This window comes from Aspergillus pseudodeflectus (genome assembly GCF_044049435.1).
Source record: "Aspergillus pseudodeflectus strain CBS 756.74 chromosome Unknown BJX68scaffold_98, whole genome shotgun sequence".
Classification (NCBI taxonomy): Eukaryota; Fungi; Ascomycota; class Eurotiomycetes; order Eurotiales; family Aspergillaceae; genus Aspergillus; species Aspergillus pseudodeflectus.
The window spans coordinates 61,846-82,644 of NW_027263874.1; the positions used below are offsets into that span (position 1 = coordinate 61,846).

The 20,799-nt window shown below is 50.2% G+C and overlaps 10 protein-coding genes across 10 annotated transcripts; 5 read left to right on the forward strand and 5 right to left on the reverse strand.

Moving 5' to 3' along the window:
• Positions 1–129: 129 nt before the first annotated feature.
• Positions 130–1,096, forward strand: BJX68DRAFT_273101 (uncharacterized protein; the record flags this gene model as incomplete). The annotated part of the gene is made up of 3 exons (XM_071047365.1): positions 130–670; positions 729–819; positions 868–1,096. The coding sequence occupies 3 exons, from the start codon at positions 130–132 to the stop codon at positions 1,094–1,096; spliced, it is 861 nt and encodes a 286-aa protein (XP_070892519.1).
• Positions 1,097–1,621: 525 nt separating this feature from the next.
• On the reverse strand, positions 1,622–3,269 carry BJX68DRAFT_259610 (phthalate transporter; the record flags this gene model as incomplete). The annotated part of the gene is made up of 5 exons (XM_071043727.1): positions 1,622–2,007; positions 2,070–2,543; positions 2,604–2,747; positions 2,798–3,197; positions 3,255–3,269. 5 exons carry the CDS (start codon positions 3,267–3,269, stop codon positions 1,622–1,624), a joined length of 1,419 nt encoding a protein of 472 aa, XP_070892520.1.
• Positions 3,270–3,797: 528 nt separating this feature from the next.
• On the forward strand, positions 3,798–4,874 carry BJX68DRAFT_259611 (thioesterase-like superfamily-domain-containing protein; the record flags this gene model as incomplete). The annotated part of the gene is made up of 2 exons (XM_071043728.1): positions 3,798–4,370; positions 4,401–4,874. The coding sequence occupies 2 exons, from the start codon at positions 3,798–3,800 to the stop codon at positions 4,872–4,874; spliced, it is 1,047 nt and encodes a 348-aa protein (XP_070892521.1).
• A 70-nt stretch (positions 4,875–4,944) lies between these two features.
• BJX68DRAFT_259612 (SDR family oxidoreductase) lies at positions 4,945–6,267 on the reverse strand (the record flags this gene model as incomplete). Its single annotated transcript, XM_071043729.1, has 2 exons — positions 4,945–6,173; positions 6,237–6,267. The coding sequence occupies 2 exons, from the start codon at positions 6,265–6,267 to the stop codon at positions 4,945–4,947; spliced, it is 1,260 nt and encodes a 419-aa protein (XP_070892522.1).
• Positions 6,268–7,406: 1,139 nt separating this feature from the next.
• Positions 7,407–9,161, forward strand: BJX68DRAFT_273105 (fungal specific transcription factor domain-containing protein; the record flags this gene model as incomplete). The annotated part of the gene is made up of 3 exons (XM_071047366.1): positions 7,407–7,511; positions 7,572–8,428; positions 8,489–9,161. The coding sequence occupies 3 exons, from the start codon at positions 7,407–7,409 to the stop codon at positions 9,159–9,161; spliced, it is 1,635 nt and encodes a 544-aa protein (XP_070892523.1).
• A 240-nt stretch (positions 9,162–9,401) lies between these two features.
• Positions 9,402–10,151, reverse strand: BJX68DRAFT_259613 (EthD domain-containing protein; the record flags this gene model as incomplete). The annotated part of the gene is made up of 1 exon (XM_071043730.1): positions 9,402–10,151. The coding sequence occupies one exon, from the start codon at positions 10,149–10,151 to the stop codon at positions 9,402–9,404; it is 750 nt and encodes a 249-aa protein (XP_070892524.1).
• Positions 10,152–12,273: 2,122 nt separating this feature from the next.
• BJX68DRAFT_273107 (uncharacterized protein) lies at positions 12,274–13,111 on the forward strand (the record flags this gene model as incomplete). Its single annotated transcript, XM_071047367.1, has 2 exons — positions 12,274–12,647; positions 12,733–13,111. The coding sequence occupies 2 exons, from the start codon at positions 12,274–12,276 to the stop codon at positions 13,109–13,111; spliced, it is 753 nt and encodes a 250-aa protein (XP_070892525.1).
• A 591-nt stretch (positions 13,112–13,702) lies between these two features.
• Positions 13,703–14,808, reverse strand: BJX68DRAFT_259614 (SDR family NAD(P)-dependent oxidoreductase; the record flags this gene model as incomplete). Its single annotated transcript, XM_071043731.1, has 5 exons — positions 13,703–13,890; positions 13,953–14,064; positions 14,143–14,224; positions 14,313–14,723; positions 14,780–14,808. The coding sequence occupies 5 exons, from the start codon at positions 14,806–14,808 to the stop codon at positions 13,703–13,705; spliced, it is 822 nt and encodes a 273-aa protein (XP_070892526.1).
• A 599-nt stretch (positions 14,809–15,407) lies between these two features.
• BJX68DRAFT_273109 (uncharacterized protein) lies at positions 15,408–17,016 on the reverse strand (the record flags this gene model as incomplete). The annotated part of the gene is made up of 8 exons (XM_071047368.1): positions 15,408–15,575; positions 15,654–15,693; positions 15,774–15,936; positions 16,035–16,149; positions 16,220–16,288; positions 16,358–16,731; positions 16,786–16,927; positions 16,987–17,016. 8 exons carry the CDS (start codon positions 17,014–17,016, stop codon positions 15,408–15,410), a joined length of 1,101 nt encoding a protein of 366 aa, XP_070892527.1.
• A 221-nt stretch (positions 17,017–17,237) lies between these two features.
• Positions 17,238–18,197, forward strand: BJX68DRAFT_273110 (short chain dehydrogenase/reductase; the record flags this gene model as incomplete). Its single annotated transcript, XM_071047369.1, has 3 exons — positions 17,238–17,262; positions 17,335–17,679; positions 17,740–18,197. 3 exons carry the CDS (start codon positions 17,238–17,240, stop codon positions 18,195–18,197), a joined length of 828 nt encoding a protein of 275 aa, XP_070892528.1.
• Positions 18,198–20,799: the final 2,602 nt, after the last annotated feature.

The following is a 20,799-nucleotide window of genomic DNA, read 5'->3' on the forward strand; positions in this document are numbered from 1 at the left end:
ATGCGATGCTGAGGGGTCCGGGAAATGTGGCCTGAGGGTACCTTTGCACTCCGCATACCTGGGAAAATATAACCAGGCAACGTGTGTCGCAAGCCTCGCGAGCGTCAAGAAAATGGCAAAAGGTGCAAAATGGACATGAAAATCTCCTCCTTGTTCAGGGTTGCCAATGATGTCGTGCTGGTCACCGGCGGGGCAACAGGGCTGGGGGAGATGGCCGCACAGGCCTTTGTCCAAAACGGGGCCAGAGTCATCATCGCCAGTCGCAAGGAAGAAGCATTGAAGCAGACCACTGATCGCCTCAACTCCTTGGGTCCGGGTACCTGCGAGTATCAGGTGGCCGACCTAAAGGACAAGGCAGGGTGCGAAGCGCTGGTCAGAAAGATAAACGCAACAACCGACCGACTGAGCGTTCTGGTCAACAACACGGGCGTTAGCTGGGGAGCTCCGTACGAGGATTTCCCCGAGCATGGATGGGACAAAGTCATGGCGCTGAACGTCAAAGCTGTCTTTTACATGAGCGCCAGGATTCATTCTCTTCTGCAAAGAACGGCCACGATGGAATCGCCCTCGAGGATTATCAATATCGCGTCTGTTGCTGGGCTTCAGACACTTGATGTGACTGCTGGTGACGAGGGAGGGGTTGCTGCGCCGGGACACGGCTCATTTAGCTGTAGTGTTCCAGTCTCCAATTAGTTATTATACATGACACTCACTGATCGCTTATCCAGATGGCGCCTCCAAGGCTGCGTGCATCCACCTATCCAAAATCCTCGCCTCCAAACTTGCACCATCGCACATCACCGTCAACTGCATTTGCCCGTGGGTTTGCCCTTCACTCGGCTAGAGTAATACACCTGACATGACTAGCGGGCTATTCCCTTCCAGGATGACACAGTTTGGCATCAGTAACTATCACAATACTCTTCTCAGCCGCCAGCCGACGGGGAGAATTGGGAAGCCCTCCGACCTGGCCGGTCTCGTTCTTTTCCTCAGCAGCAGTGCCTCGGCACATCTGACTGGTAATGTACTTGTTCTCGATGGTGGCAGCACAGTGAGTGGATGGGGGATTGAGAAACCTGTCCTGCAAAAGATATGATAGTGGTGTGATCGTTCGGTGCTTGAGCTGGACATTTCGCACCATTTTAAGACGTCCTGAGCGAGGAAAGTCCATTAATACGACTCATTGTGTCAATGGGCGGAGTTGAAGTCACACAGACAGGTATAAGGGCGCATTTATAGTGGATTTGTATTCAAGGACTCCAGCCAAGGTCATTAGTAGGGATATTAGAGCCGATCAACGTCTCAACTATATAAAAAAACAGCCAGGCAGGCTCGGGTACAAGGTGGCCGCTAAAGAGATCACCGTCATGTCCATTTGTAAATGGTGTGTCATAATGACATATCTTCCCTGGCCTTCATCTACAAATACAGCGTTGACTGCTGCTGATTTATATATCCACCAGGCTTTGTCTCCCACCTGCAGTGTGACCAGGCATTGGCCGCGACCGGGTTAAGTAACGCTCACATATCATCTAGTCATTCAACTAATCCAGGCATGCATGCCTACTGACCCATGCTGTGACGCGAGTCCGACCGCAAAAGCTCCCACAGCATCAGTAACCTAATAGGTGTAGAGAAACCCCTCCAGACCCTCAATCGGCTTGGCCCCGCCAGCAGCCCTCTTGTTCGCCCTGTAAAACTTGACATCCAGCAGCAGGGTGATCACGACAATCAGGGATGACGCAACGAGGCAGGTTAGGATGCCCGGATGATAGTTGGGTGCGTCCTGGGACCGAAAAACAAGACTGCCAATGATCCCACCGATACCACCACTGCCGACGAGGGTGGCCGAGCAAAAAGCACGCTTCCATTGGCCACGGATGTTGTTGGCTTGCCAGGTGAGGATCACTGGAAGGCTTGAGTTCCCGCACACGACGACGATGAAGGCGCCGACGTAGCGTGTGGCCACATTTTCCACGTAGCCGAGGAGGGGGAGACCTGGATTTCCTGTATGAGCGAGGTATTCTCTACCTTCCAGTGGAGGACTTTATTTTTTTCCTTTTACTTACCTATCAACAGACCGCAGCCGTTCACAATGAGGATGGGCGACCGCATCCGGTACTTGTCACTCAGCCAGGCGGTTGCGATCAGCACGACCCCGTTGAGCGCATATGGTGGCGCAGTGAGGCATAGAGATGCGGCCAGCCCAAACCTCATCCCGTCTCGGAGGATGATGGGCAGGAAATACGCAATCGCGTAGGTGATGGTCGTGATCAGTCCGAAGAGTGCGGCGAATCCCCAGACCTTCAGGTCAGCGCCGGATTGGATGTACTCGCGCAGCCGGAACTTGTCTGCGTGCACGTCGTTTCGATCCTTCTCCAGGCGCGCAACTACAAAGTCAACCTCGCGCTGATTCAGAAAAGATAGCCAGGACTTTTCCGCGGCTAGCTCGGGGAAATTGACGATGAAAATGTACGCTGGAAGAGCAACGGCACAGGTCAGTGCGCCTTGGAGGATGAAAATCCATCGCCAGCCCGCAATGCCTGGGGCGTAGCTGGAGGCTCCGGCATTTGTCGTTGCATGCGCCCCCCATGCTCGTGGACCGTTGCCCTCGCCTCCCAGCAGAGAGAAGGCATAGCCCAGAAGCCCCGCAAATGCAGACGCAACATTTCCAATGACGAAGAAAAACGCGTTGCGCTTCTGGAGATCATATCGGGGATACCAGCAGCTCAGCAGGTAGGCACAGCCTGTAGAACCGGAGGGTTAGCACAGCTAATTTGAAAGCGGGCGACAGTACCTGGAAAATAACCAGCCTCCAAAAGACCCAAAAGCAAACGCAGACCGACCAGGGACTCCCAGTTGTTGACGAAGCCGAAGCAGATCATGGCCAGGCCCCATAAGAGGCAAATGGTCGGTAGGAACATCCTTGGGCCCACCTTCCGCATCGCCACAACTGCTGGAGGCTGGGCCAGGACGTAGGTGATGAAGAAGACCAGTACGATAATTGAATACCGAGACCCAATCAGGTTCATGTCGACCGTCATGCCGGCAATCGCTGCACCTCCGAGATTGGAACGGTCCATCAAGGACACACAATAAAGGACTCCCAAGGTAACGACGAGTCGACAATCGATACGGCGAACGATCCGCCGTTGTTCCGAGGCGCTGAATCCATTGATGATATCATCCGGGGTTGTCTTTGTCGGGACCGTATGGACATGTTCGATCTCAAGTTCGACAGATTTATCTCGAACAGTTTCAATTGTCATCTTGACCAAGTGAAGCGGTGGGGATACAATGGTCTTGGTGGTGGGTGTGGAGCAACCAAAGATCCTGACAGGAGCCGGCTGGATTATATACCATTGAAACCGGGGATGCGGAGAGTAAACCTGGGGTAAATGGAGCAAGTACAAGTCTTGCCAAGTGGCGATATCACTGCATCGTGGCAACGACGTGCGCCAAATGGGTGCGTCTTTCCAGGAGACATAGTTGAGCTTCCCCCAATGGGGTAGCTCAACCCAAATCCTGGACAACAGAAAGCGAGCTCAGCCAATAAGATGAGATGGACACTGCACAGGTTTCAAGGATAAAGTGGCGCCGTTGGAATTCCAGATCAGCCCTCCTCCCTCTTATGATGGGACAGGTAGGTTGGCTCCGTGCTCAAGCTCACGCTGGTTGCAGCCTTTGTCGGTATTCATTCTCATCGGGTATCAGTTTCCCATGACACCACGATAGATAGGGCGACAAATTGCTTTCTCTTCTGCCACTTCTATGTAATGCTCGCACCCGCAGACTCCATGTCACCTATTGAGACGTGCTGCGCCATTGCCCCCGCGCCGGACGGTGAACCCAATACATTCACCAATGTCAACCCCCTGTGGCACCCCCCCGGTGCACGCGGCATATATGGCGGAGTCGCAATCGCTCAATCTCTCAGAGCCGCATATGCGACCGTTCCCGTTGATTTTGTCGTCCATAGTATGCATTGCCATTTCCTGCTCGCGGGTAACTCCAGCACCCCCGTGCTCTACTCCGTCGAAGTGGTCCGAGACGGCAGGACGTTCATGACCCGCAGTGTTCGAGCCCTGCAGGATGATTCTTGCTTCTTTTCCACTGTGGTCTCCTTTCAACGAACTGCACCAACTCCTGCCTCGTTTGTGTTGGCGGATGCGGTTCGGCCTCCCGTCGGCACGACTCCCCCCGTTGGAGCAACGTCCGCTTCAACTTGCAGCATTGACACGGAGGAACCATTTGAGACTGTACTCTGTGAGTATGCACCAGGTCTCTCACCGGCGACGCGAAAACCATGCCAATGGATCAAGGCCCATGGGCGTATCAGAGGAGATGAGCAGAATGGCGACGGAGCTGCGGTACCTCCTTTACAGTCTCAGGTCGACAAGGAGAGGAGGCGTCAAAGAGCACATATCTGTGCTCTGGCATACATGTCGGATTCAGACTTTATCAACACGGTGTCACGGGCTCACAGACTTTGGCATTTTTCAACCGACGAGTATATGGAGCAAACACGTGGCAAGTTCCAGGGCAACGAGTTGGAGCGGATCCGCATGGAGACGTGGCTACAGAATCGGGGACGAGATGAGGTTATCAACAACAGAGCGGCAGCCAGATATGTGGGTGTCAAGTCTCTGAGGCGTGTGAAGATGCTTGTGTCGCTGAACCACAGCATCTTCTTTCACAACCATCGCTACATCCGCGCTGATGAATGGCTGCTTTCTGAGATGCAAAATCCCTGGACGGGGGAGGAGAGGGGAGTTGTAACGCAGCATATTTGGACCAGAGATGGCGTCTTGGTGGCGACATGCATACAAGAAGGTGTCGTGCGGGTGTCCGACGATGACAGAGGACGACTTTAGATGATAGATTTCGGTTCTTTTCCTGTATTATAGGAAGACTCAATAAGAGAGACGTTGCACATTGCACAAGCTAGAGATTTGCCACTCTCAATCTATTGGCAGGAGGCAAAATTCCCTCTCTCTCCAGAGCATCAAGCGTCTCCTCAAACGCATCCCACGTGTCCACATACCCTGTCCATCCAAGTCTCCTTGCCTTGCTCATGCTCACAACACACGAGAACTCCCGTCCGAGCAAGAAAGTAGCAAATCTCCATGTCGCCTTCTCCCACGTTTCCTGCTCCAGCTCAAATCGCTCCCTGAGCTCCTCCCACTTGGCTCTAACCTCAGGCCGCTGCGACCACTTTAGCGTATCTATCTGCTGATGGACCACATTCGGCCGCCCACTAAATTCCCCTTTCAGTCCAATCCTCTCTTCGTGTTTCGCGATCGCGGGGGTAAATTGTGAGACGGAATGCCAGGCCTCAAATTCCCCATAGGCCCCCGTGTCCCCACCAGGAAACATCACAGGCGGAATCTTCCCACTGTATCTCTGAACGAGCTTGGGCCACAGGTGCTGCCAGCTCTCCGTGTCCCCGTTGGTGACATTGAAGCCCTGGTTACCGGCTGCAGGTGTAAGCGCAGCCCATACACAGAATTCAGCATGTAGCCTCGCCGAAGTCCAGCAGTTGAACGCCAGGTAAGTCTCTCGAGCACCTGGGAATGGAATCTCACCATCTCCCGAGGCTGCTGATACGCTGAGGTAGAGCCCCAACGCCGTCGCCAGATTCATAAAGTTTCCTCTGGCAACCCCGATAATGTCCTGCGGGTAGGTGACGACCCATGACCAGCCATCGCTATCCTCCCTGGCCGACTCAATCAGGGTTTTCTGTTGGCCGTAGTAGAAATTCTTCGGCCACGGGTCCCCTTCCAGCCAGGGGTCAGTCTCATGCATCGGCAGTTTCGGCCGTCCCAGTTGCACGCCGTATTGCTTGAGGCCAGTGACGAGGATAACGCGCTTGAGAGTCACCATGGCGCCGGATTGGCGTAGAGCGGTAATAAAGGTTTGTAGCATTTGCACGTTGAGATCGTACGCTCGGTCGGGGTTAGGATCGGCCAGATACGCACAGAAAATCACGTACTCTAGCCCCTGGACGTCATCTTTGATGGCTTCAATAATCGAGCGAGGGGCTCCGCAGAGATTGACAGTTAGATGAGTGTTCTTTGGATGGGCAGGGACCTGACGAGACCGGGACAATGTGATGACCTTTGTCCATTCTGGCTTGGACAAGAGAAGCTGAACAATTGCATTTCCGGCCAGGCCTGAACAGAGAAGGAGACAAATAAAAGACTGTTCGCGCGGATGAGTTTATGGGGGAAACACACCTGTGGCGCCCGTCACCAGAGCAGTAGGCATTTTGGGAGTGATACAGTGGGCTCTGTGAGGATGCAGGCTGTAGCAACAACAAGCTTCCCATACATCGAGGAGTGGGCTTTTTGTGCTGAACAAAAAGAAGCCTCGGTTCGCCATCTCCAACCCCACCCCCCGGCGGGTAAAGTGGCTCGACTGCCTGTGGTGGCTGCAGGTCAGCATTCGCAGGCAGACTCACAGGGACGGGACCCCAAGGGATCATGTCAAGACAATAAACAATGTCTTGCGCCGCGGCAAGATGATGGAGAATGGGGTTGAATGCTCATAGAGGCCCAGTCCGTACAGTCTCTTGCAATGAAAAAATCCTCGCTAAGAATCCCGGGCCAGGACCGCAAGAGGGCCTCACAGGCTTGCCACCGCTGTCACGATCGCAAAGTACGCTGCGATGTTGGTCAGGGTACGCCATGCACCAACTGCCGCCTTGATGCTCAGACCTGTGTCCCCAGGGCCTGCTGCCGAAAGTAATCATGACCCTTTTCAGCGTGCGTACCTCGCAGTATTGATTATAACTTACCTGGCTGCAGACCCCCCCCGGCACGCAAAAACAAACCCTCTAGCACGACCCAATCCAGCAAAAAACAAGCAAAAGAGGAGTCGAATCATCAAAAGCCCAACAGTCTATTTAGGCTGGCACATTTATGTTTGTCGGATCATTTATCCGCGGATGCTCTGAGTGAGCTCTTTTACTGACTAGCCATCTATCTGCCACACAGCAATCGACTCACACAAGCTCAGTCGACTTGGTGAATCAATCAGCCATGCACAGCCAGCATGTTCAAAACCACCCGAGGGCTTGAGAGTGCCCAACACCGCTTTATATACCGAGTTTGGTTTTATCCAGCCCGTCCACAGGTCAACGCAATCTCGAGAGAATCTCCTGTATCTGGATAATATAGGGTGCTGGTATCTGCCCTGTAAAGCCCTCCTAGATGAATTTGTGCACGAATACTTCCGTTACGTACACTCGCTGCTCCCCATCGTCAATGACAAGCACTTTTGGGACTGCTACTCCCAGGATACTAGCGCAGAATGCAGCCCTCAGCGGGTGTCATTGTTACTGCTCTACTGCGTGCTCTGTGAGGCTGCCCAGGTCGGTTAAGACAGCAAATACCCGTATTAGCGCCATGTATGTGCTGACCACGCAGCAGCATGTGTCGCCCTGGTTGCTCCAGGAACTTCGTTTAGGCAGTGCGCACATGGCTCGTAATATCTTTTACCGGCGAGCAAAAGTACGCGAAATGGCGTTCATTCCTCCATGACCCGAGAAACTCAGGCGCTAACTGCCCCAGGCACTATTCGATTTCGAAGTAGAAGCTGATGTCTACGTAAGAGCCCAGTGTGCCCTGCTCCTGAGCTGTAGTAGTGCCACCGAGGACCCCACAACCTCGTCCAGCTGGCTTTCCTCCAGCTTTCAACATGCACAGACGCTGCAGGCACATAATTGCCACTCGCCTACGGGCGACGCGCAATCAATCGCTGACCACAAACGTTTGTGGTGGTGTCTACTACTTCGGGACCGGATCCTGTCACTCACTTTGCACAGGCCGCTGCAGATACCCCCACAGGTGTTCAACACCGACACCGCCCTATTCGAGGTTGCAGATGTATACTCTGTGGATGGCAACACGGTGGTCATTCATGGACAAACCCGGTTCGGCCTACCATGGCTCTTTGAAACGTACCAGTGCCTGATCGACATCTTAACCGAGCTCTCACCGCTTGTCTTTTCAGTCCGGGCCCCGGGGCCAGCATCGGGGACGGATGCCCAGCTTAATCTCGTGGGGTTATGGGAGTATCAAGCCTCACGGCTGCACGGGTGGCGAGCGCAGTTGGGACATTGCGATGCGTGCTGCCATGATCCAGTCTCGGCATTTATGGTCTGCATGATGGAGTTATACTACAGGTGGGCCTCACCCTGTGCAGTCGAACGAGAGTTGGGAACAAGAATTGACCGCCCTACCAGCACTTCGATAATCACGCTGGAAACCCAAAAGGTGCTACGAATGTCGCGTGAGCCCGAGGGGACTGGACACGGCCAGTATCGTATAATATCGTGCGAAATCGTCTCGACTGCTGTGCAGGACGCGGCACGGGTTATCCGGCGTCTGTTGGTCAAGGACCTTGCCCGGCATCTTCCGAGCTATGTGTAAGTATGCACTCCGAGGCTGGGGCAATAGGGACTATCAAGCTTATAGTGACACTACAGTCTCCCGTGCCTCGTCACCCCCCTGGTGCTGTCTGGGCTGGACGTCCTGCTATGTGCCGCCGAAGGAGCCTCTCTGGCCTCCAAGCAGCAGTTTTGCCAGTTCACCCGGGCCATGGCGCTTTTCGACAGGCAGCAGGACACCATCCCAGGGAATGGGCTCGACGGCGTGGTTTTTCAAGTATTTCAATTCCTGGAAGCCACTGTGGAAAGCAGGACATGTCGGGACTCATCATCGTCAACAACAACGTCACTCGCCAACCGGCCAATGGCAGGCATGCCCTGCTGTGCAGCGAAAAATATCCATCCCATGACCCCACCCTCGTGGCACAAGGCCCGCAATTGGAGCGACCTTGCGCTACAGGATCATGCTTTCTTTCTGGAGCTCCTCTACGCGCTACACATTGCGGTTTCAGCTGGGTCGGGTCCGACCTGGATGGCCATGTCTCAGCCGCCGCCGAATGAAGAGTCTATAGCGCAAAGTCTGCAGCAGGAATTGAAGGACCATCTCGCTTGTTCTCCGGCTTTGGCCACCATGGCTACAGAGGACTTGATGGAGCATTCTTCGGCAACGCCTATAGACGAAGCGGCAGGGCCACTTCTTGAGGTTGAGAGTAATGGACTTGATGCGCTAGAATGGGGCGATATTCTTGCGGACACGTTGTTTATCATCTAGTAATGTTGAAGGCGTGATTTTCCTCGGCTTCCTGGAGAAAGAACTTCACCTAAACCGCCCTCTGCAAGTCCAGTAGTATACCTTAATCCCCACCAGTTTACTCAGTACGAGTGTTACAGTGTACTTCTGCTTAATGGCATTAGTTGAGATGTGCTTGCAAACTAAAGTTTCAAATAGTCCTTCAAGATACCGCGTTGGACAACTCCATATCTTCAATGTAGCTACAAGCAAGCAGTGTGTTTATGATCCCCCACTCTTTGCTTTATTCACCGGACGCTCCTCCACAACAAAACGCATACTCGGGCCTTTGATAAATCGCGCCTCATCCGGTCGTAGGATAGCCAGGTATTCCGGATGAGTATACGCCTTTTCCAAATCATCAACAGAGTCAAAGTACAGCTCGACAACTCCATCAAAAGTCTCCGGCTTTCCTTCTCCAGCCATTGGCCGATGCAAGTCCAGCCTCCCGTGATGCTGAACATAGCGCCGTACCAGGCTGTAAAATGGCTTAACGATTTTCACTAGCGCGGCGTGTCGATGAATCCAGTACTCAAGGAACTGTTCGTGGTCTAGACCCTCCGCACGCCGCAGGAACGAGAGGTATTTGACGCCTGATCTCGGGCCGTCCTTGACGATGTGCTCCATGTTGTAGAGAGTGGTACATTCGTAAACGGAGAGGAAGTTTAGTTCGTCTTGTCGCACGACGGTAAGATACGAGGGGTCGTTGAAGAAGTCATCCTTGACCAGGTCGTCGCGAGGTTTCTGATACGTCTTGGCTACCCCGTCAAAGGGGGGCTCAGGGCCGTGGGCTAGTGCTGCTGGTATGGGGAGTACATGGTTCTGTACATAGGACTCGGTGTATCTCCAGAATGCCGGCGAGGAGGCCAGTATCTGGGCGTGCGTGGTGTGCCAGTGGTTGTTGTACTCGTCGCGGGTAAGGTCACGACGCCGCTTCAGCAAGGTGAATTTGGAGATCTTATTACTTGCCATTGTATACTAGTAACTAGGCGCTTTGCGCCTATATGCCAAACGGCAGTCTTGAGAAGGGGTATATATATCCAGTGTCACCACCGAAGCCACCATATCCAGGCACCAAGTGCACGCAGGTTGAGTCCGCTCTCCTCATTGAAGATCAACTGCGCTGTTGCCAGTTTAGCGTGTATAGACCCGAGTAGAGCTAAGGGTGTGGTACTCTGAAGAGGAGCCCATGATGTGTTTAATGGCTGGGCGTCGGAGGATCAGCTGTCTTTAATTGCACATTGGGCAAATGACAGGACTATAATAACTATATCATTGCCATCGGCTCCGTATCAGCCTGGATGAAGAACGACCCAGAGAAATGGAGCAAGAAATATTGAGATCGGCCCGTAGGAAAGGCAAACCCTAACATAAAAGTGCCACAGAACGAATAGAGATGTAAAATTAGCATGGTGGAAACTACTGAGTGCCCGGGGTGATGCTCGGACAGCTGCATCAAGACTGCACCAATCGACGCAATGTGTCCAGGTCTTAACAAGGTGCAAGGACCAGTGTCCTTGCCAGCCAATTCAGTCATTATCTTCTCACGCCACGTACAAGTGTTGGTTCGCGACCGGAACACTATCTTAGTTCTTACATTTGCCAGCGCACCCCAGACACATTTCCCGTGATTCCTAAAAGGGAGCACCTCGGACTGCGTGGCCTCTGAAGTCCAAATCAATCCAGCTTGATAGAGATAGTGAAAATGCACAGGACTCCTCGTGGCTGTGCATAAGCATTAACCCCAATGCGTCATGCGTCACACGAAATTAGCAGTGTGAAGAAGCGAAGGAAGGATCAAGTTCCGCCGCGATAATGGATAAAGCGGTATGCGACATGGCCATCGGCGCAATAATCCGTCCGATCCCACCGCCAGTGCAATTTGCAGCCAACTAGAAACTCAGACCTGGCCCGCTATCAAATGTTGGACTCTGGGGACCCCGCGCGGGGCTGTAGCAGAAGGGGTATTACCACCCTCGTGGAGCTCCACAACGCCGGGCATCGCCACGTTATCAGAGCCACTCTCTCCAGTCGCTTAGCTGCGCGTTAATTAGACATCAGGGGCATTTAAGAAGGCTGAGAGGAGTAACAGGCGTAACTTTAATGACCCGCTAGACCCCAGAGTTTGCCCTTCATGGGTATACCTCTGCGGTCGGACCTCCTCGTTGCCAGGCATGTTGCTCCTTGTCCTTCCCCCTAGTGATGCTAAAGGCCCGAGATCATCCTCCAAAGCAATAGGGGAAATCGTAAAGTATCGTCTGTCGCCGGCGACTTCGTACTCTCCCCGAACTTAACATATATCTTGGTCACAAGGAATTTGGATCTACCGTATTCTCGACCTGTGAAACATGAAGTGGCATTTGAGCAGATGGGGCACAGGGCACAATTATCACTTGAAGAGCGTCAGATGTCAGACATTATTCCTTCAATCAGAAGAGTTTCTTGGGGACCAATCGAGATCTAGAACATCCAGGCCAACCTTATTGGGCTTCCTAGGGTTTCCGACCATGCTCTGCAGTGGAGTTGGATGCGTTGGAAACCGACGTATCAACGTCAAGGACCAGTTTGTGGCATGTAAGGCAGGCCGTCTCAAGGATCCATATTTAAGGGGCAGTAGTCTGTCTTGGGCCATTGACCGGATGTGTGTCCTTCGATACAGCTTGCAGTATTGCCATTGAAGCACCCTGCCAACTCGAAAGGTGCACAGTGCATGAAATGCATCCTGTAGTTGGCATACAAACAGCACTTCTTGCTTTCGCCGTACTGTTAACAAGTCTTCGTCTATATGCTCGAGTATTTCTAGCCGGGAAACCTGGGATCGACGATGTCTTTAGTCTACTTGCTCTGGTAAAACTCCATACCTCGCACCGGAATGGAAGGATGCTCAAAACCCACCCTCACTGACTCTGAGATTAGGCCTTGTTCTTGTCAATCACTATCATTCACTATATCGCCTCAGCAAATGGGGCGACTGACACGATCATTGCGGAAATGCCTGAAGATTCGGTGGTACGTATCCTCCCAGTGAGTCCGCTACCATGTGATTCTACCGCTGAATGCATGACAGACATTCGCGAGGAAATGTAGCTGGATCATGGCTTTGATATTCATGGTAGCCTCGTGGGCGATCAAGGTCTCCTTTTGCCTGACACTATACAAGGTCGTCCATCGGACAGTATATACCGCCAGCGTCGTCGGCGTCGCCGTCGTCACCACAGATGTGACGTGTTTTGAATGCCTGTGGACTGTGTTTTTCTGTAATCCAGTGCAGGCATTTTGGCTCTCAAGAGACCCTGCGTCCTGCAAAAATCCTACGGCCTGGTTGATATCCATGTACGTTCACGGCATAACAATCATGTGTGCTGATATCGCACTCGGAATCGTCGTCCCTATTCTCCTTCTTCGCCGCATGCACCTCCAACTGGCCTTGAAAATTTCCGTTGGACTTACCCTGGCTGTTGGATCACTGTGAGCCGTCTTTTCTACCTTTCCCCCTGTCCGCTTCCAATCCCCCGCCTTTGACCGCTTCGAGCCTAATATCCAATACCAACAGGGCAAGCGCCGCAACGATAATTCGAATGGTCTACAACGGAGACATAATGGATCCCACGCGGAACTTCCTAGTCTCAAACCTGGCGCTGTGGATGAGTGTCGAAGTTGGAGTCAGTATCATCTGCACTTCGGCGGTAGCTCTAAAGCCACTATTGAAAAAGGCTCGTATCATCCAGGGCTCTAACCGGCCGGCTGATCCAGCGACGTTGGTGCTAGGGCCGAATGATCAACGGATCGAGTATGATGTTGACTTTTCATTGACGTCGTCCGATAGCCAGCAGCAGGGTATCGCGTTGGAAGCGAGGGCGAGCAATCGGGAGAGGGAGTTGTCGGTAGAGACCCTTACGCCGATGGGGAAGGCGACGATGGAATACTTGTAGTTGATTAGTGAACTCCGGCGATAGATAGTCTATGCATGTATAATATGCTTGCATGGGAGTTCTTGGTGCAAGATTTCCATAGTAGGGACAAAGGGACTGTCTACATTGCGCTGGCATAATGTCCTCTACCTATATTCCTGTCGGGGCTATTACTTCTTGATCGTAGCCTGGCGTCTTAGCTTTATAAGCATTACCCTATACACATGATTCCCATTCTGGGGGTGGGGGGGCAATATACTACGGTACTGTATATAATGTCATGTTGCAATGTTCAATGACGTCAATGATCTAAGTAAAATCAAGGCTACTCCAATGTTCCTGAGAACCTCAAGAAATAAACGATGAAGGGTGGTACAGCTAAGAATAGCCTCGTGAGATCATCACATGAGTTGAGGAAGCTCGAGGAGCAGTGTGAGAGAAAGAAGACATTGAGCAAGAGCTTGAAACTTGTTCAAGCTGCCTCGCTTTATCGGGACAGTAACGGCAGGAGGTGGACATGGCAGTTGAGGAATGTACTTCGTCGGGTTACAAGCGCCACGACGAGAGAAAAAAGGATGTATTATCGGAATACCAGCAGCCGCGACTATCCAGTCAGGTTACGTAGTAAGAGAGAGACCCCCCGTCGATAATCAGTTCCTGGCCGGTTATAAAGCTCGCCTTTTCACTCGCAAGGAATACAACGCCCTCGGCAATCTCTTCGGGGCGCCCAAACCGGTCCATGGGGATTGCCTTGACCATCGTTGGACTATATGTCCCTGCCTTGAGTGATTTCTCCAGCACTGGCAACGCAGAGTCAACAGATACTCTACCAAACGAACAGTTCGGGTCGGCGTTGGCTTACATGGTGTCAACACAGTACCTGGACTTACTGCGTTTATGCGAATGCCGTCCTTGGCAAACGCGATTGCGTCTGTCTTGGTCATGCCAAGGACTGCTGCCTTTGTTGCAGAATACTGTAGAATATCATCAGTGAATGAGTTTGAAAAGAAAAAAAAAAAGAAAAAAAAAAAGGAAATCCCAGGGAAATATACCGCCCCAACTGAAGCAAGCGAGACATGAGCGAAAATCGAAGCAAGGTTGACAATTGCGCCTCGTTGCGGTGCGGCACCAGTTCTGTAAATTCCACGCAGGCATTAACGAGCAAGTTCTCCTGCCCCAGCAGCACGAGAGCTAGGGGAGAAGATGAGAAAAAAACAAATACCGCGATGCTCGATCCGCCTCCTGCTTCAACATCTGCCTGATCTCTGCTCTCTGGCATAACCACACACCTCGCTGGTTGATGGCATGCACTTTTTCGTACGAGGCCAGATCAAGCTCATTAGTCCGTACTCTTTGCGGACTCGTGATCCCAGCATTGTTGACGGCGTAGTGGATGCCGCCAAAGGTCTCCACGCCTCGCTCGATCATTCTCTGCACATCATCCTCAAGGGAGACATCGCATACACAAAGACAGCACTCAACAGCAGGGTTCAGCTCCTTTAGCTCTTGGGCGACTGTGTGTAGACCATCGTTGTTGAGGTCTACCAGGATAAGTCTGGTGCATCCCTCTTGGACGAAAGTCCGTGCGATGGCATGGCCGATTCCGGAGGCAGCGCCAGTAACCAAGGCTACCCTAGTCGCCTCTTGCTCAGTATTACTCTTGTATAGAAAGCTCATGGGAGCCCTTACCCTGTGGCGCGTTGAGGTTCTAGGGCCATTATTCCTAGACGCTTTGGGAGATAGGATGTTGTTCACTTCTTAGCCTAGGAGGACATCCCATGGACAGACCAAGTCACCATGGAATTTATGGCCTGTAAAGACCCGTGTCGAAGTTATTTGCGGGTGCGGGCAAAAGGATAAAGTGGCAATAGAGCCAAGCGTCCACGATTCCCTAACTTTGACAAATTGGGGCATATTGGTCAAAGTACTCAACCTTTTAGGAGGACGGCTGCACACGTAAAAATATTTAAGAAAGACAGATACGTCTAGTACTAAGAAGCTTTTGTATAGCAAGAATATAATATCTCATCTACAATAAGAGCTGCTTCTGCCGAGGTGGAATCACGGATGGTCCAGGCATCCCAATAGTGCATTCTTTATAATATAACTCGTGTAAGGCTTGAAGGGCCTCATGTCGTCTTTTGCGATCAGATACGCCACTCAGCCGCTATATCCCACGCGCAAGGTCAGGATCCCCATGCTGATCCTCTCGGTTCCATTGCCAGAGAGCCTGAGGCCACTCGCCGTTACGCACTCGCATACAGGATAGAGAAACTTCCAAACCCTTCTCTGAGGAACAGGCACCAAACGAAAGCAGCTATAGCTTGCCCAAAATCCGCTCGCCACCAAACACCCGATTCGGAAAGTCAGGGTCCTCTCTTAGTGGCCTCCCTAGCCCACACATATCAATGTCCCCTCTCTGCACAGCAGCCGCCATAAAATCACTGTCGCGCCATCCACTCGTTGTTCCAATAACAGCGCGTGACTGCAAAAGCGCGCGGGCGCCGGCCCTGTTAGCCGCCTCCCTGCCAAATTCCGGGATCTAGTAGATTCGAGCACGTACCAGGATTTTCTTGATGTCCTTGGCCCATTTGAGGAATGTGCTAGGGTCTGTCAGTACTTGGCGGCTTTGGGAGGAATTTTTGTATCAGAGTTTTGTTCTTGGAAAATGCCGCGGACTTACCCTTCGCCAGCTAGTGGCTGGACTTCACCAAGGCTTGCCAGGTTGCCGCGCCAGGCTGGGGCCTCATAGGTGCCGCCGGAAATATCGAACAAGTCTACGCCTGCATCTTCAAGCCATTTGATAACGATGCACTGCTCTGCGAATGTGGCACCTCCTCTGACGACTAGACATCCGGATCGAACAGGTCAATCAGTAAAGGTGTCCTGGGTGAGGATTCTTGGTCTCGGTCTTGTTTCGGGATAGAGACCCGGAAGCACGTACAGTCTTGACAATTGATCTTGGCTGCAATGACGAACTGATCAGACGGGAGCTTGGCTTTGATAGCCTTGACTATTTCGAGGACAAACCGGGCCCTGTTCTCGAGGCTTCCTCCGTACTGGACATATATTTAGCTACCATTGCTTACCGTGGGTTTTTTTCTTTTTAATTGACAAGGGATGACTCACCTCGTCAGTCCGCTTGTTAATATGAGGGGACAGAAACTGATTAATGAGATAGCCATGGGCGGCGTGAAGCTGCAATATGGATAACACCAGGTCATTAGGCGCGAGAGGCCAGGACTAATAGATTGCAGGGCAGCTTACAATGATTCCATCTGCACCAGCCTTGATCACGATCTCCGCAGCCCAGGCAAAGCGATGGACTATGTCCTGAATCTCAGACTTGGAGAGCGGCGTAGGTATCCCGTAAGTTTTGTCCATGCACTCCTGGAGCTGAACGTCTGAAGACGAGACGGGATTCGGGTTCAAAAACCCAGGGCACTGCCGGCCGGTGAAATTCAACTGGGGCAGACAGAGGGCGCCCCTTGACTTGGCGGCCTTGATGGCTGGCCGGAAGGCCTCGACAGCGTCCCAGGGCTGATCGCGGTCAAGCACGACGTTGTTGAGGTTTTCCAGGTGGTCGCGGTGGATTGGGATGTTACCAAAGCAGATGAGGCCAGCGCCACCGTCGGCCAGTTCTATCATGCATTAGTAACTGCCCTTGCCATACATGATGAGTACAACCTGCCCACCTTGATGAAGGTCTATGTATCTCTGCAGAGGCTTGCCGGTGTTGTTGACGTTATCCTCGTCATAACTTCCAGAGTACTCGCTGAGCGCAGTGCGGTAGATGCGGTTCGGGATGATCTTTCCTGATAGCTTCAGAGTCAGGGGCTTTTGTAGATTTGGTGAGAAGTTAGCGCAATAGTCGAAAAGTAGGGATTGAAGACTACCTGAGCAAGTGGCGACCGCCGAGACGCCATGGCTGTCGCGGAGTATGAATAAGAATCGCGCTGGAATAGCTGACAATCAAATTAAAGTAGATCCGTCGCCACCTTAGCCGGCCAGTGGATCTGGGATATTGTGGGATAATGTGGGGTAACAAGTTGGAGAAGCGCCCTTCAAAACAACCCAAGAGGGCATAGCCAGCGGCGTTGGAGGTTGTCTTCAGCAGTTCTTTCTCCAACCGAAGCGTGGGCAAAGCATGTCGTCTATCGTGATCGTTACCGGTAAGAAGGAGGCCCTACTACCCACGACCACTGTCATGTTCACCAGCAACTAACCTACTGGATGCCTTCCAGGAGGCGCCTCCGGGATCGGCTTTGAGATCTGCCACCACTTTCTTGCCAGTCAAGCCGCGCATGTGGTCATACTCGACACGGACGCGCAGAACGGAGCGGCGGCAGTCCAAAAGCTCACAGGCGAATTTGCGAGCGCTTCGGTCACCTTTATAGAGTGCGACGTAACCTCCTGGACTAGCCAAGCGGGAGCATTTGAGCAGATATATCAACAGCACGGGCGCATCGACATTGTCTTCGCAAATGCTGGCATTTCCGAAAAGGAGCCAGTCTACGGAGCAAACGTAGCCGAGCTGAAGGAGCCAAGCCTCGCAGTCGTGGACGTGAATGTTAGCGGTGTTATCTATTGTGAGCCTTGGCCAATCACGCCTGATACTGAGGACAGATTATCTAACCGCCACTTGATAGCAATAAACCTTGCGGTTCATTACATGGCGAAGAATCCTCTCAGCCCCAACGACTCAACCCAGCTGCGCGGGCGCATCTTCTGCACCTCATCATGCGCCGGGATCTATCCATTTGCAACATTGCCGCTGTACACAGCAAGCAAGCATGCAGTCGTAGGCCTCGTGCGGTCTCTAGGCCGACCACTGACAGAGCCCCCGTTCCAGATCCAGATTAATGCGTTTGCGCCTGGGCCAATCCAGACAGGTTTCTCCTCATACGCCACGGTCTATCAGAACCTGTTTACGACGCCACTGTCCACCATAACCAAGGCTGTTAATATCCTGATGGAAGCACCAAATATCACTGGAAAGGTTTTCGAGCTACATGGGGATTATGTCACCCTATCCCCACCCCCGTCGTACGCGCACGAAGAGACGGGGAAGAACATTGAGTATTATTGGTCGCTCGGGCATATTTGAAAAAGGGTCTTTTGAAGTGTTTAGGTGGTGCAGTTACTGCTAGAATTATTATTAGAGCTTCTTATCAAGTGCTTTGAGGAAACTTCCAGGGAAAGAAATAAATTGCTAAATGACTTCATTCCATACATGGCGTTGGTAGAGCTAAGAGATGCTTGCTTCAAGGAAGGGGTCCAAGGCGAGAGATAAGGTTCTTGTTAAGGTTATGGTTACTAGGAGTCCTTTGTTCCTTCCCCAACAGGGCTCCTTTCTTCTGGAATTCAACGTCAAGGCTTGTCACGGGCCTCGCTCTGCTTATGTCATCGCCACGTGACAATTCTATGTATATAGTCGGTCCCGCTTCGCGGAACCTCCATTAGCTAGTTCTCCATCCTTCGTATTTTAGTTTAATACGACCTTGTTCATCGAGAGACATCCCTTACATAATACGAAGCATCAAACCAAGCTCTCTGTTCATCTCTCTACATCACATACCCGTAGTATCACTCACTCATACATGTCTAATTACCTAATATAACCATATTCCTCTTTTATCCTATGTCACAGCGGGTGCCTCAGGCAGTCCCGACAGGAGGCCGCGCGACTGCCGCTCAGGATCCGACCTGATTAGGCCTAACCCCTTTTAGTTAAATCCTAAATAACTCTCTTAGTATTACTATATATAATTGACCCCTAGGAGTCACTAGTCTTCCTAAACCCTAGTGATTTATTTCTAGATTATTTAGTATATAGCTTCTCCTTCCTCTTTTATATATCCTTTATAGCTTAATATCTTATTACTTACTAGGACTATATTATAGGTAAAGACTAACTAGCTTCTATTACTAATCTAACCTTATAATTTATAGTTTAAATTACTCCCTAACCTAGTAACTAGTAAAATAGTTAGCACCTATTCTAGCTCCTAAGCTCTTATAATTAGTAGCTTTATTATTAGCCTCTAGCTAGATATACCTTACTCCTAGATAGTTATTCCTAACTCATAAGTTATATAAGTAGCCTAGGTATAGGAGACCTCTCTACTTATAGAGTTACTTTAACTACTCTCTAAACTATCTAGGACATCTAAGGGTAAGAAGCTAGCTTATAAGCCCCCTTTAGAGTCCTCTAAGCTTAAAGAGTATCCTAGCGTCTTAGGATTCCCTAAAAGAGGATCTAAACTATCTAACTTAGATTCTAATAATCTAGACTATGTCTCCCTCTCTAAGAAAGAGAGCTTATCTCTAATATACTACTAGTATATATCTAGAAGGGTAATAACTAGAGAACCCTTACTAAACTAGTTAAGTAAGGCGCTTACTAATAACCTCTAATAGATTAGTAAGTATGTTAATAGGCCTAATAGTAGCCTAAAGCTAGAAGAAATCCCTATATATTATAGAAAAAACCTTCGGGAATAGTATATATAGACTATTAATACTAAGGATTATTATACTTAGTATCTATATAAGTACTTAATAGAGGAGTTATAGGTCTATTATAGTATTAGTTAATGTAATAATAGGATTAAGCTTATATAGTATATTTATATTAACTACTAAGACCCCTCTAAGCTAGAACTAACTTAGGAGGAGCTTAAGAGGTATCTAAAAACCTAGGTTAATCCTAAGATAGATTAAATATAATAAGCTACGTTCTATATATTAAATAAGTAGTAGGATAACTAATAAGTATATAACTAGAGTATATATTATCTTAAAATCTAGGAATTTCTTAAGAAACTAGTATTCTATATATAGCTCTTTATTAAAATATTAAATAATAATATTTAATAAGAGCTTACTAGAATATCTAATAAGTTCTTTTTAATTACTAATATAATTAAGGTTACTATATACTACTAATTAATCCTCTAATATAAGAAGATCGATACTAAGTAATAACCCTTATATATAGAGGCTATTAGCCCTCTAATAGGCTTCTAAAGTAATAGTACATTAAATAAGTAGAAGTAAGAGGAGGAGGATAAGCTAGAGGCTACTTATTACCCTAGGTAATAGGAATCCTCTAACCTAACTATAAATAAGACCTAAAAGAGGAATAATAGCTCTTAGGACTAATATAATTAAAAAAGAGAGCAGTAGTATAAAGAGAAATACTACTATAAGTATAATAAGGTAGGCTACTTTATTAAAGAATATCTAAAGAAGGTAGGCTTATTATAACCTTATAGGACTTAATTAGAAGGTAGAGTTTTGTAAGACCCTCGCGAATGTACATAGATACTTAACGTAATTCACCAGCGGTCCGATCACCCCGGCCGGTCCGATCACCCACCAAAAAATTATCGCGTGTTCAACGCGTAGTTATTCAACCATCAACCATGCCACGGAAACCGCGTCAATCTCATCAAAATTTAGCTGAGTAAGAGGGGAGGATTCAACTTGTAATTAATGCTTTAGAAAAAGGTGAAATTCTAAGTATTCATCGAGCTATAGAGGTTTTTAATGTGCCTTATACAACACTCCGCGATCGCATTAAGGGACATGAATTTCAAGTAGAACATCGTAACCACGTATTCCAACTCTCTGAAACTCAGGAAGAGGCACTAGTTAAATAGATATTATCTAGAGATTAACAAGGAGTCGCTCCTAGGGTCTCGCAT